General features: G+C 39.2%; 1 protein-coding gene across 5 annotated transcripts in view; it reads right to left on the reverse strand.

The window, feature by feature from the left end:
* DIAPH2 (diaphanous related formin 2) overlaps positions 1–14,114 on the reverse strand; it is an 828,187-nt gene that overhangs the window by 770,997 nt on the left and 43,076 nt on the right. For 4 of the 5 annotated variants that reach the window (XM_075186343.1, XM_075186342.1, XM_075186346.1 and 1 more), the window contains exon 2: positions 1,123–1,155. The exons of the other annotated variant lie outside the window; for it this stretch is intronic. In XM_075186343.1, coding sequence (XP_075042444.1) covers positions 1,123–1,155 — 33 coding nt within the window. The remainder of the gene's footprint in view (positions 1–1,122; positions 1,156–14,114) is intronic. 5 annotated transcript variants of the gene reach the window in all.

The raw sequence follows: 14,114 nt of genomic DNA on the forward strand, positions 1-14,114 counted from the left end.
AGGGGTTTAAAGCCTTTGAACACCTCCAGACAACTTTAATTTATTAACTTGTACTTGCCCTCCTGCAAGTTTTACTAAATACACAACTTTATCCTGCTAGCTTCATTCTATGCCTTTTATCCAGGCAATTGTATCATCGGAAAACGTTGTTTATTTTAACTGCTCTCGGGCACAGTTGTATGCAGACAGTTACTTTGTGCTGTGCCTTCAATGGAGGTAACGGATATAAACAACTCTGCCTGATTTAATAAATGCGTGGCTGAAAAACACAGAAGGGGGATAGAAATTTGAAACAGTGTATCCTGTAAACGTTACGGGGGGGGGGGGGCTAGTTGTATGTGCAAACATATTGCTAAATAATAAATGTAAGACTGTCCAAGAGCAGATTATTTAGTGAATCTTCACAGATGACCCTTAGCTACCACCCATTAAACCGATAAGGAGGGCGGCTGTAGTTAAGTCACTTGAGTGACGGATGCAGCCAAGGCGTAAAAAAAAAAGGAGGTGCCTGACCGTCCCTCCAAAATCAGCACAGTGAGGGTGGGTGGGGTGGGGTGGGGGGGGGGGGGTGTTGTATTGCAAATATATAATTCTTTCCCAAATTTGTACAGATTTCAATATATTAGTTACTATGCATAAAAACATGCAAAAGCCAAAAGATGTTTGTAGATCATACAGAGTATAAGAGTTTCTACAATATCTATAGTAAATTAAATTTGCACATATTATTACATTTCAACAATAACATCAAAGTTATACACAACAAATCTAAAATTATGTTATGAAAATAAATAAAAACACGTAGAACATTTATAAACGAGAGAAAGACTGAAAACAAAAATTAGATTAGTATGTTCGATTTAAGCAAGGAAATCAATACGTGCGTTTAAAGGCAATTATGCCAAATTAGGAGGACTAGAATTTCTTAGACAAAATTATTATGATAAACATCCCAAAAGCGTGAAGCGTTAAAAGGCCAATGGACGGCCCTGATCATGAGATCTGTGCACAATAATCACCATCTCCCATGCAAGCAGTAAATCATGCACATGGTCCAGTGTGATTGGTGGGAAATGTTTAGTAACAATGAGCATGCACGGGGGGGATTAGTGATCACCTTACCACATCGTCTGCCAGAGATTTTATATGAATGTTCTATGGAAACCGAAATAAGGAAACACAAAAAGGAAAAAAAAAAAAAAGGCAAAATGAAATCAATATCAGAGAAAAGGCAAATCAAATATTTTCAGATCCTAAATCAATTGCATAATAAAAATAATAGTTTCTATCATAAAAGCACATACTGAAATGTATTTATGCCAAATAATAATAATAATAACAATAATAATAATAACAATAACAACAATAACAACAACAATGAACATTATAATATTCCATTTGCATATTAGAATTATATTACTTTATCATTAAAGTAATGTCGGGTCTGAGTCATTAAAAAAAGTAAGGCAAAAAAAGGAGTAAATGTTCTCCGGGACAAACCATGTTACAATACAAGGGGTGCAAATTAGTTTATTATTTTGCACATATGTTAAATACCGGCTGTTTTTTGATGTAGCACACAAATACTTGATATCTTTATTTTTACAATGAAATTTAAAGTTGATCTAGGACATGCCCTACCCAAAACTATAAATCTGTCCCCACATTTTAAATTTACCTCCCCCTCCAATGCAACATGGTTTTGCCCAGGGGCAAAGATACAAATTTTTTCTGCTTTACTCTCCTTAATGACTCAAAGCCCATAATTTATTAGTATATTATATTATTACATTGAAATGGTTATATATAATGACCACAACCCTGGGGTGTGCCTAGCAAAGCAAAACACATTTATCCCTAGCAATCTCCCCTGCCCTCCAAACACTCACACAACCCCGTGTGCACCAGAAACTGGTACGCACAGGATCCGTTCACCTCTGCATTGCAGTAAACTGAAGATACCTCACAAATCTCCCACTGGACAAACATGCCCGCGGGCGGGGCAGCGGGACAGAGCCCAAAAATCGTTACCGTCAAAATGTACTTTATCTACATAGAGATTTAAAAAGACAAATAAACATTTGCTATATTTGTTATGCTGTATTTTAAAATTAAATTAGTTAATTATAGGATACCAATCTCACTATATCAGCTTCAGTTTGCCAGAGGTCACTACGTTACAGGAAAGTATAACAATAGTAAACAGGAGCAAACAATAAACCACATACTAGTACCACATTTATACAGAGGCGGGACATGGGCGGAGAGTGGGCGGAGCCTTTCACTAGGAACCAGTAACATTACTAAGGCTCAAAGCTTCCTACTGAACGGACAGGTTGCCCTCTCGTCAATGTTGGCCAGGTCCACAATATGGCGGCCTCTCTGCAGAGATGAAAGGGACGCTTTAAAAATTATTTCAGAATATGTGGTATTCCGTATAGATCATTGGCGAAAGGGGACAGTCAAAAGGCAAAAAAAACAGGTGTTTTCATTGGTCATTCCACTGTTATGTTTCGTTAAATGCTCCACCAAGTTATTAATAAATAGAATTCAATTAACTAAAACACACACACTACATATTTGTATCCTACTCTTGTACAAACTCAATGGTATTGCAAATACCTGATTCAAAACATCCCCATTGTGCAGTCATAGATCTTCATTGTAATTTTTTGGTTTGTGAGGAACTGTAATCTCGCCATTCTCTGAACTAGAACGTGATATGGGTTGTAATACAACAGAAAACCATGTTCAAAAAATGATGCTTAATTAAAATGTAATTTGATTTTATTTTTCTAAAATGAGAAAAAAAAAAAATAAAGGAATAAAGTTGGACATACGTGTGCGTGTTCCCGTTGCCAACCACAGAGTGGGAACATGATGGTTGTAAGAGTGAGTAAATCCACTACTGCACATTACTCTATACAGAGGAGGTCATTGATCATATGCAGCACAAATAGAGGTTAAGTTTTGCACTAGTGCAAAATTATTAGTATATTCTTAATGCCTACTGAACATACAATACATTTTTAACAGTTGCTCCTGATTGAAAACACATGTTATAGCATGCATATGTGACGGTCATCACTAGTACTCAGGACTCAGACTAGCCCTGAAGCTGGAGCAAGAGATACGGCTGTAAAACAAGTAACTTTGAGATGCCCAAAGCTTGAACCAAACGGGGTTGTGTGCGCTCGAGTTTGGCACACCTTTCCTGTACCCTTCCCCCTCCCCATTCCCTCCCAGAAATAGTAGGCTATAGTCAGTGTCCTTTGCATACGCATGCGCAGATCAAATTTGCAGATTATACTCACAAAACCATCAGAATCAGGCGCTAGAAGTGCATCCAGGTTTGCAGAGATGCAGAAATAATTGAAGTTGGGCATTAAACAACCAAGTGCACCCGTTACATAAAGGTTGAATCTCCTACCCCTATAGAACTGCCCCTTCAATGAATAAAGTGTTGCCTTTGTCTCCTTAAATACTGCTCGGTTTTGCCAAATTTGTACTTAGAATTGGGCATGAGTGAGGAGACATCAGACCTGTGGTCAAGTTACACGTCTGGGTGTTTGAAGTAACTGGAACCGACAAATCTTGCCACATTAAAACTATAGGATGAGATCGAGTCTCTTCCATTTCTGAGCCAATAAGAAATTCCCATGTTTTTGTGGAGTACTCTTTTGGTGCCCTTCTGCAAATCGAGTGCGCACTCTCCATTCCTTTATCTCATCTTAAGAATCTCTCCAGGGGCGTACGCAGGATTGTCCCCCCCTGACCAAAAAAAACCCCAAAAAAACACGCGAGAGAGCTTTTGCGCACACGCCCGCGCATGCGCAGCAGCTCCGTTTCGGCAGCGAGCACTGTACTATACAGCACCGCCACGGACGCTTCTTTGACAGCCCCGCGGCTGCTGTATAGTACAATGCCGCTATGGTTGGCACAGTTAGCGGAGGGGGGGTTCTGGAGACTCAGAAACCCCCCCCACTGCCTGCGCCACTGCTCTCTGTGCAAAAGAAAATTTTGTTTTTGTACAGGTCTGCAATATAAGGTACACCCGTACTTTCCAATATTGGAAGTTCCAAATTGGAACATGTCTGAAAAGGGGGGTGACCCCAAGTCACAGTGAATATGGCAACATCCCCTACAAACACTCTTGAATTGCCACAGATACGGAGACTGCCCATATGGAGATCACAGATATCAGCCAATAACGCTTTCTCACCAGAGACAATTAATATCCAGATGTTAATCGTTCTCCACCATCATTTCTGAAGACATACACTACATACAGCAATTTCAGTCCCTTTGGATCTAAAATGCTCAAGCTGGTAGACAAAGTTGTCTATATCTTCTCAATGTACCATCTGTCCCATTATTTGCCACCTGTGGATATGTTAAGAAGTTCTTAAAAGATTACCTCTCTAGCCTGTGCTTCAGTAGAATGGGGAAGGAGACACACTGCGGTGCACAGAAGCCAAAATCTTCATAAATAGTTACAAGTTCGCAGTCTCCTCCACAACTGCGGAGATTTGTACAGATTGAAAACTAGACTCGGTTACCCACAGTGGTATTTGGGAATTTGTATTGTAATATATATTTTTGCAGTATTTGATAACTCTCCATGATTTACTGGAGCTATTTGAGGAAAGAGTTGACAAGACAATTCTAGGTTACGTTATTTGCTGGAAACGCGAGTAGATATTTTAAAATTTTGCTTCAAAAGTAAAAAAAAACAAACAAAAAACAAAACAAAAAACAGTACAATAGGGAGAACAATTCATATTAGAGATAAAAAGGAAAAAGATAATAAAAATATTTTGTCTGATTGAGCAGAACCGGGATTTGAATCAACCCACAGGTGGCATTAATTTCCGAGACACAAATGGGAATTTGCTACAAGGATGTGATTTGATAATACTTGCAATTAATTTAAATTAGACTCTCCTAAATCATGTTCGGATTGTAAAATAGTCATTACTAAAAAAAAAAATAAAAAAAAATGAATTTGATAAGTAGCGAAAGAGATCCATTCTACAATTGGTGTTAATTGACGCTTACTTAATTATGTCACCATAAATTCAATTTAGCAATTTCACAGAACATTAAATTATATTTTAATAATACAGAACTGTATTAGGCAAACTTAGTTCAATTATCATTAAAGTGTGAGATTAAACCTTGTATACAAAGAGTTATACAGTTTCTCAGAGGACCCGCAGTTTCTTTTTTTAATTCTACCATAATTATGTGACAACGCTCAGCAGTTCTCTTCAGTTATGTGTCATAAGTTATCAAAATTGCCGTATTTCCTAGTGTTTGATGTATGCACCTGCTCTACAATTTTTTTTTTCACTATTAATGTATTACATCTATAATATAAAAGCCTAGGGGCGTGTGTTAGTCTGTGTGTGTGTGGAAAAAAAAACCCCAAGCTGCAGCGCCACCTGCTGAGCGGAGTTATACACTGACCTACTAAATTCTTAGTGTGTGTGTGGGGAAAAAAACTCAGAAAGGGCTGAAATTTGGTATACTAAGATGTTTTTAATTTGTTAATTTAATTTGTTTATTGTTAAAAGTGTTGATAAAGATTTTAAAAAAATATATATATATTTCTTGAAGGAGAAGTGACAGTTGGGAGTGGTTGGTGGTTGCCAGGGGTGACAGAGCGAGAGGAGTGTGATACTCAGGACCGCTGAGAGAGATCTCTGTGTCTGGATAGACATCTGGATAGATGTGGCGATAAAGATGAAGGATGAGGTGATGGAGAAAAATGATGAGGTGGTGACATGTGGACAAAACCACGTTAAAAAAGGGCGCTTGCGTCGGGAAGTAACGCTCTTCCCGTGAGGAGGCCTGGGCTATGGCCCAAATGCATGACAAGAACCTTTTTAACACCTTAAGTAGCTTGATTTGACTAGAATGCATGAGTATCATGCACGGGTTAACTTGTAATATATATATATATATATTACGTGTGACAAGAGCACACTTCTTGTGACACACATGCAAGCAGCTTCTTACCTGTTTACTTTCTTGCGACCCCAAACACTAAATAAATGTAGACCAGTTCTCTAGACACTGGTCGACTTATTCAGCATCGGTAACACTGAACAATGAGACAAACCTGAAACGCCTCCCACAGCCCTAGCTTGATGGGCAGGTGGCACCCTCTCCTTCCTTTTAAAAAGGAGGCCTCATCAGCTGCTTCTGTTTTGCACTGACTGCAGACGCACCCTGTCAGTCTGCTGTGGGGAAAGACACTTGCAAACCATGTAAGTTAAATCAGACTTTACACTATTATTTTGGCACACATATGTCCTCCACCTGTATATCTTTAACCTAGGTGTACTGTTTCACCACAGATGTGTAGCACTGTTTGCATACTTTCTCTGCTTATTGCCAGCTAAACACCTCCCTTTGTTGCAATATATATATAACAAGATGTGCTTTAACTGCAGACTTTTAGCTTTAATTTGAGGGTATTTACATCCAAATCAGATGAACAGTGTAGGAATTACAACTGTTTCTATATGTGCCTCCCACTTTTTAAGGGACCAAAAGTAATGGCACAAACTAAACAATCCTACATCAAATTTTGTCCCAATATTTATAGTCCATAATTAATTAAATATTGTGTAGATGTTAATGAATACCAATGCAAAGTAGCGAAACAATTTTACACTTACAGGAAGATTTGTTACAAAAAATGACAATGGGAAATACAATTGCATGATAATTCCACCCTGTGAGTTTCACGTGAGTAATAAATAAATTACAGGGACAATTAGCTACACATCAGATTTGTCTAAGTATATCATTTACGTCACAGTTTAGACAGGCTTGGATGCACTACAAAGCCCATCATTCCATATATACTGAACTCCGTTACACTGCAAGTTCATTGACTGCAATGACTCCTCTTGGATAGATCTTAACTTATAAACCGCAAAAGCATAAATTATAGATAGCGAGAATTTATAGATAGCGAGAATTTATAGATAGCGAGAATTTCATCCAGTTTACAGAAAAGGAGACATTGTACTGCACTGTTGGTCAATATTGTAGTATAGGGACACTTAAAGGACAAATCTTTCCTTACAAATTAGGGACTTTCCTTCATCATACACACAGTCACATATACTTGAAATGTAGGTAAAATGGAGATAAATCTCAGACCTGTCAACAGTTCCAATTTCCCCAGAATACTCAAGTATTTTGGCAATTAAAACAAACGGAGTGGCCTACGAAGGTCAGGGGCGTAGCTTCACCGAAAACGCTAATGGACTGGCAGATTTGCGGACTGACCGTGGACACGAATTGTGTCACTTGGCCGATGGCCTAATTTGTCAAATGGGAGTGTGGAAGGTATAAACTCAACTAGAGTTTGTCACTGAAAAATCAGTTGTGTTTTGTTTAAATTATAGGGAGTACATTTAGGTTACCTCCAATTTCGGCATTGTACCTCCTCAGGGGCCATGGTCACGCTACACAGGGGGACCGGACACAACATGTTGGGGCATACAACGTCCCAATCAATCAATTCAAAGAATATTAACCAAGGGGAAGGGGGGTGGGGGTTTCCTAGTGCCTGGAAACCCCCCCCCCCCAACCTCCAAGCCTGGTGCACTGTATAACTGAGGTGGCTGGACCCTGCCCCAGCTTCACACGGCTCTGCTTAAAAAGAGAGAGCTGCGTGCACCTAACAGTAGTCCACGCAGCACTGACCATGTATATTATAGGGATAGGGAGAGTTGGAGAGCAGCCAAAAATGGCTAAAATTATAGCCACGCCCACTGGTGGCGTGGTGTGGAAACCCCCCACTACAAATCCTGCATTTGTCCCTGTGAACATATTATATATATATACACATACATACACACATAAATATACACATATATACACACACACACACACACACACACACACACACACACATATATATATATATATATATATATACACACACACACACACACATACACAAATCTAGGAGGGATCAAATCTGCAAAATTATTATTTCAGCTTTGAGGCAGTCTCCTTATTTATTTTTATTTTTAAAATAATCACTATTCTTAAATATGAGCATCTAGCTCTTACATTTAGTTGGTGAAGCATCGAGAGAGATGACAAATGCAGAACATGGGCGATGCAAAATGATTTCCCCAAACATGAAGCAGGTTAAACTTGAGCAGAGAGATTTGACATTTGCGAGTAGTAATGAAAGGGAAGCGGTTATGATTAATACACGCGGAGACTGACCCCACACTTGAAAGATCACCTGTGTGGACGCGGTGTCATCGCTTCTCACTACTAGAGAAACCGCTACTGATTATTTTAATAACAGGACGAACTCAGATGCCCACAAACTATCAGCCGAAAGCTGGTTATCAAAGCCTCAAGATGTTCCGTCAATTATCCAAAGAGCCTTATTTAAAAGTCAGATTTTTAGCAGTGGCACAAGGCTGACCTTGATGTGAACCGTTCGAATAAAACAAGAGCGAGAAAGAGGAAAAAAGCTACAAGATCGCTGGGATGAAAGTCTCATAAAAGCCCTCTAGAAAACACTGGTACACTGACAATGTAAAATCAGTTAAGTAACTTTCTATAAAAGTAATTATTATTATAAAAGCGAATCGGTCTCAATAGATCGTCGGCATTTGATTCCCCCCCCATCACAGGTGTTGGCGACCAATTAGAATGGACGACAGGTTCAGCTTAATGGACTGCCGTCGTTTTTCCGATATCACAAACAAATTATGTAACTTGCGAATCACTCGCTATTGTGGAAATTCCACTCTCCCTATTCCCTCTCGGATTTCAATTTTTGTTTCTCCTGTACAATGCAGATAATTGATCTGCACTAATATTGTTTGTAATTCATCCAAACAAATTAACATTTGCACCGATTGTACATTCCTGTTGTTTAAGAATTAGGGGCAATTTGTTATTGTTGTCGCTGCGATGGGGCCTGCTTCTTTTCCTTTCACCCTATATAACTGTGTGCAGCACGGTGGTTAGCATTGCTGCTTTCCAGCAGCGGTGTTATGGGTTAGATTCAAAGTCTCAATCCAAGTTTGTATGTACTCCCCGTGTTTACCTGTGTCTCCTCGGAGTGCTTCGGTGTCCCTCCATACTGGTAGGTTAATTAGCTTCTGATGAAATTATCCCTGAAATTATTAGAGAGAATATGTTGTGTGTCAGGGACTATAGATTGTAAACTCCACTGGGTCAGGGACTGATGTGAATGATTTATAATATTCTCTGTAAAGCGCTATGTAACATGGTGACGTGATATAAATAAATATTCATAATAACACAACAAGGGGTTATCTTTGCATGTGGATGCTTATTTAATAAATACTTTAGGGCATATTTAACAAATCACGGTAGTGCACTAGCTGAAGCTGGCGTACATTATCAAAATTGAAGAAATCCACTGCTGTCAGCTCTGCTCCGAAGAGCAGAGCTGGACAGCGCATGTGTGGAGGGATCACATGATCCCTCCCTGTCACTCAGCGCGCTCTCTCTGCAACGATAGTTGCAGAGACAGAGTGGGGACTTTGTGCGCATGTGCACTGCACATGCGCAATTGAAGGAAGAAGAGGAACGAAGAGGAGATCCCGAGACAGCGCGTCCGAAGAGGGGGGTAAGTGTGATTTTTTCTATCACAGAAACAGCAGTTTTTCGGAACTGCTGTTTCTGTGCTCCCTTTTTAATAAATGTGAGAAATAGTTCAATCCTTATCCTTGCGATAAGGATTGATAACTATTTCTCACTTTTGCCGATTAATGATAAATGTGCCCCTTTGTCTTTTACTGCCACAATCAGTGACCTACAGATAAAAACCTCCCTAGTGGTTGACTACAATACTGCAAATCCAGGAAAACTCAATCACAAGATCCTTTTCCAGAGAGAAAACTTTACCGAAAGGCTTCTGCCCAATGAGTACAGTGACATTCTGGGAGTTCTAATACACAGGTGGCACATTCTAGTCAACGCTACCGTACTCCAGAAACCCTGTATTATCTATAGAGCCTGATCCAATAAGCTGACTAGGCTACAGGCTAGGGCACAAGACTTTTAGGGGGGTGCAACATTCATTTGGGGGTACGAAATTGTGACAAGGAGAGGTATAAACTACAATTAAGTTTTAAAAATATAAGACAATAGAAAAAAAAAACAAGTGAAAGAACAATGTAAGGATTTAATCTCGACGTCTTCCCAGGCTGAAGACAATGAGTCATCCTCGGGTGGGCGCTGGAAATAAAAACGAAATGAGTGACAAAGATTGCAGTCACCCTTTTAAAGAGCCAAGCGGAGCGATGTTTCCAAAACACGCACATGTAAATATGGTTGGGGGATGAAGCAAAGCCGGATTTTAAATTAAGGACCAGTTCTTTTTAACCCACCACGTTGTAGCCTGGCTTAGAAGCCATGGGGGTACTACGAGTGTATTAACCTAGGGTATACTTGCCAACTCTCCCGGAATGTCCGGGAGACTCCCGAAATTCGGGTAGGTCTCCCGGGCGAGCAGGCAAATATCCCGCATATGGCATCTTGCTCCCCAAAATTACGCGATTTGCGGTGAATCGCTGCATTTTGGCCACGCCCCCGCAATAAAAACAGCATTTTGTTGCGGGGAGTGAAGCCAAAATGACGCAAATTACCGCGCCCCGCCCCTCCCGTCCTCCAACCATGCCCCCCTGCCTGGATCTTCCGGAATTAACTTATCAAAAGGTTGGTAAGTATGACCTAGGGCAGCTTGGACCCTTAATCAGGTCCTGACCATCCAGTACTGTCACTATTATGTGTATCATCATCATCATTTATATAGCGCCACCAATTCCGTAGCGCTGTACAGAGAACTCACTCACATCAGTCGCTGCCCCATTGGAGCTTACAGTCTAAATTCCCTAACATACACACAGAACGACACAGAGACTATACATCTCCTTAGTTACAGTGTTCTGGTGTCATGATTTGTATTGGTAATATCAGCTTACAAAGAATTTTGACATTATTAAATAGCATTTCTCCAACAAATCCCAATGGAACTAACATTTTTCTACATTAAAATAGGTTTCTTTTACTTAATTGATTTCTGAAACACAGACATCTGTGGTGTGAAAATGCATTTTTTTTCTTGTTAACAAAATAGCATTGCCATCATTAAAAGATATTAAAAAAATATATATATGCAGTATATATATATGCAGTATATATATATATATATATATATATATATATATATATATATATATATATATATATATATATATATATATATATTATAAAACAGAATTAGTTTTTTCAGGATTTTCAGCATGCAGGAGTAAGTGGGTCAATGCAATAAGTAATTGAGAAGTTTCTGCATATAATTTTCCAAGGCAGTTACTTTAAATTAAATATTCATTTCAACTTTTGAATGGAGTGTGATCTCAGCTGCATTAAACCTCCTCACATTGATGTATAGAGACGACCCAAGGTCCCCAAGATGTAGCGCAATTTAGCCGTAACCTAAATATCACCGGAGCTAATTACAATGCAAATATCATTAGTAAATGAAAATTAAGGTTTAATTTTCTCAATCAACTAAAAATGAACAAAAACAGCACGAGAGCACCAAGTCTCTCAAGGCGACCAAGACGCGGCTTCAATTATTGCACAATGCTACACCTGAATATTTGTGAAACCTCACATTTTGCAGAGAAGGGTTTGGGAGAAATTGTGTTTACAAACAATGTAATAAATGGGTTTGGGAACGAAGTCTTAAAAACTTTGTGCTAGAATTGCAATTATTTATTTTCAGGTCTGTTTGTCCGAGCAACTTCATGTTATCAGTTTTCATTTTTCATGTCCGTGCGACCCCAGTTTTGAAGTGGACGGAATATAAGAACCTGTAGCTATCAGAATGTCCACAGCAGCACAGGACATTTCAGGATATGAGTGAGGCGATCTTGTAGGAGGCAGTGTGATTGCATCAGTGAGTACAGGGCTGCATGTGGCAGGGGCAGTGACATGATGGGAGAAGGGGAATGGAAACACAGGGACAGACTGAGCGCTATATATTGGAAGGACCAGAGTCCCCCAGCAGCGCAGAGTATATCAGGAGATGAGTGATGTGTTAGTGAGGACAAAGCTGCATATAACTTGATGTAGTTTTCAGCTTTACGTAGTAGAACGTTGTCCTGTTTTTTTTTTCATTTCCCACTTATATTACAGCAACCTTCACATAGGGGTAAGTTTATCAAACCTTCTAAATAAAAGAAAAGGGAGCTGTTGTCTGTAACAACAAATCACATTCAAGCAATCACTTTCTAGAATGCACTAGAAAATGTTAGCTAGAATGTGATTGGTTGTTATGGGCCCTCACCTTGCCTTATAGTCTGGGCAGGTCGGAGTCATTTCAAAGCCACCTTCATTTATACGACTTCCATTTTTGACCCAATTGCTTAGAATGTTTTTAAAGTGGACTCATTACATCCAAATAAAGAAGGTAGCCTACTAACTTCATTACCAATGTAGTAGAGAGTTAATAGACTGCTTTATTATTAACACAGGCTCGGACTATAATATGTTGATGATGATGGCGGCAGTTACTTGCTGTGTAGAGGGGAACGGGGGTCATGGTCTGCGTAGGGGACCAGTGGTCACTGTTATTAGGCATGGAGTGCTATCTTATACTGTTTTGTACATATGTATTTCTTTAAAAGAAAAAAACAGACATACTCCTCAAATATAGCCACACCTACTATTTTGCATAGTCACACCCAGTAAAAAATTTGCATGGATCACATAATGCACCTTGCAATCCTTACTTTGTCCTGTCAAAACTTTTGCTTGAGAAAAATAAAAATTCTGGACATACATTTTAAGTGCCCCTAAAAATATGATTCTGAGGCACAGAGAGAGCAGAGTCCTTTCATCCAGGTCATGTACCAGATTAGTCATGATGGCGATATCTTGTCACCAGCTCATCACATAAGCTATGGGTTATTCTACTGGGTATACTTCTGGCTGGTAGTCACTATGTGTTTTAATGCTTCTCCATAATGAGTGACCCCCTTACCAATGAGGGCCATTGTGAGGCTCTTGAAAATAATCGTGTTGGCCATGACTGCTATAATATATTTAGATGTTTCCTTTTATAAACTAACTTGCAAAATCAACTTAATGTACATGAAGACGATCTTTAATCACCTACTCAGGTTTACTGAAGCTCCCTTTACTGATCAGTCCATAGCTGTAGTAATAGTAGCCAATAGGGAAAAGCCTAGTTGGTTAGCCACTCACAGGTTTCTTTTTAGCTACTATGGCTGCAGCCAATAACTAATCACCAAGAGGGAGCTTCAGTAAGCCTAGGAGGTAGTTAATAAGTTGTCTTTAGCCTCGGACTAATCACTAGGAGGGAGCTTCAGTAAGCTAGTTAATAAGTTGTCTTTAGCCTCTGACTAATCACTAGGAGGGAGCTTTAGCAAGCCTAGGAGGTAGTTAATAAGTTGTCTTTAGCCTCTGACTAATCACTAGGAGGGAGCTTCAGTAAGCTAGTTAATAAGTTGTCTTTAGCCTTTGACTAATCACTAGGAGGGAGCTTCAATAAGCTAGTTAATAAGTTGTCTTTAGCCTTGGGCACTAGAGACTACTTTTTCCTCCTCCAACACTTACAAATACACACACGCTCACTGTTGGCAGGGGAGACCGATTAATTGATCAATAAAAGCATTAATTAGAAAGAGCAGAGGCATAAAATATTATATAAAACATACATTATTTTTTACTGGTCTTTATAGTGCACAATTTATTTATATATATTATACCTCAAAAAAAGTAGTAGAAACAAAACAAAGAAAAAGTCATTGAAGTTTTGCAATATTATCCTGAGCTGAAATAAAACTCCCTCCCACTGAACTATGCGGTGGGCAGCCCGGTACATGTCAACATTGCATTAAAACATCCCCGTGTGATATAAATTACTGCAGCATCTACTTCTATCTCCATTATTGTCAAAGTGAAAACCTTTTATCACCGACTACTGTACAAGACGATTTCCACTTAAACAACAGGTAATTGAACGGTGGACGAAATATCTTCCTGCTCAAAGCATTTTCATTTTA

This window comes from Mixophyes fleayi, chromosome 9 (assembly GCF_038048845.1).
Source record: "Mixophyes fleayi isolate aMixFle1 chromosome 9, aMixFle1.hap1, whole genome shotgun sequence".
NCBI lineage: Eukaryota > Metazoa > Chordata > Amphibia > Anura > Limnodynastidae > Mixophyes > Mixophyes fleayi.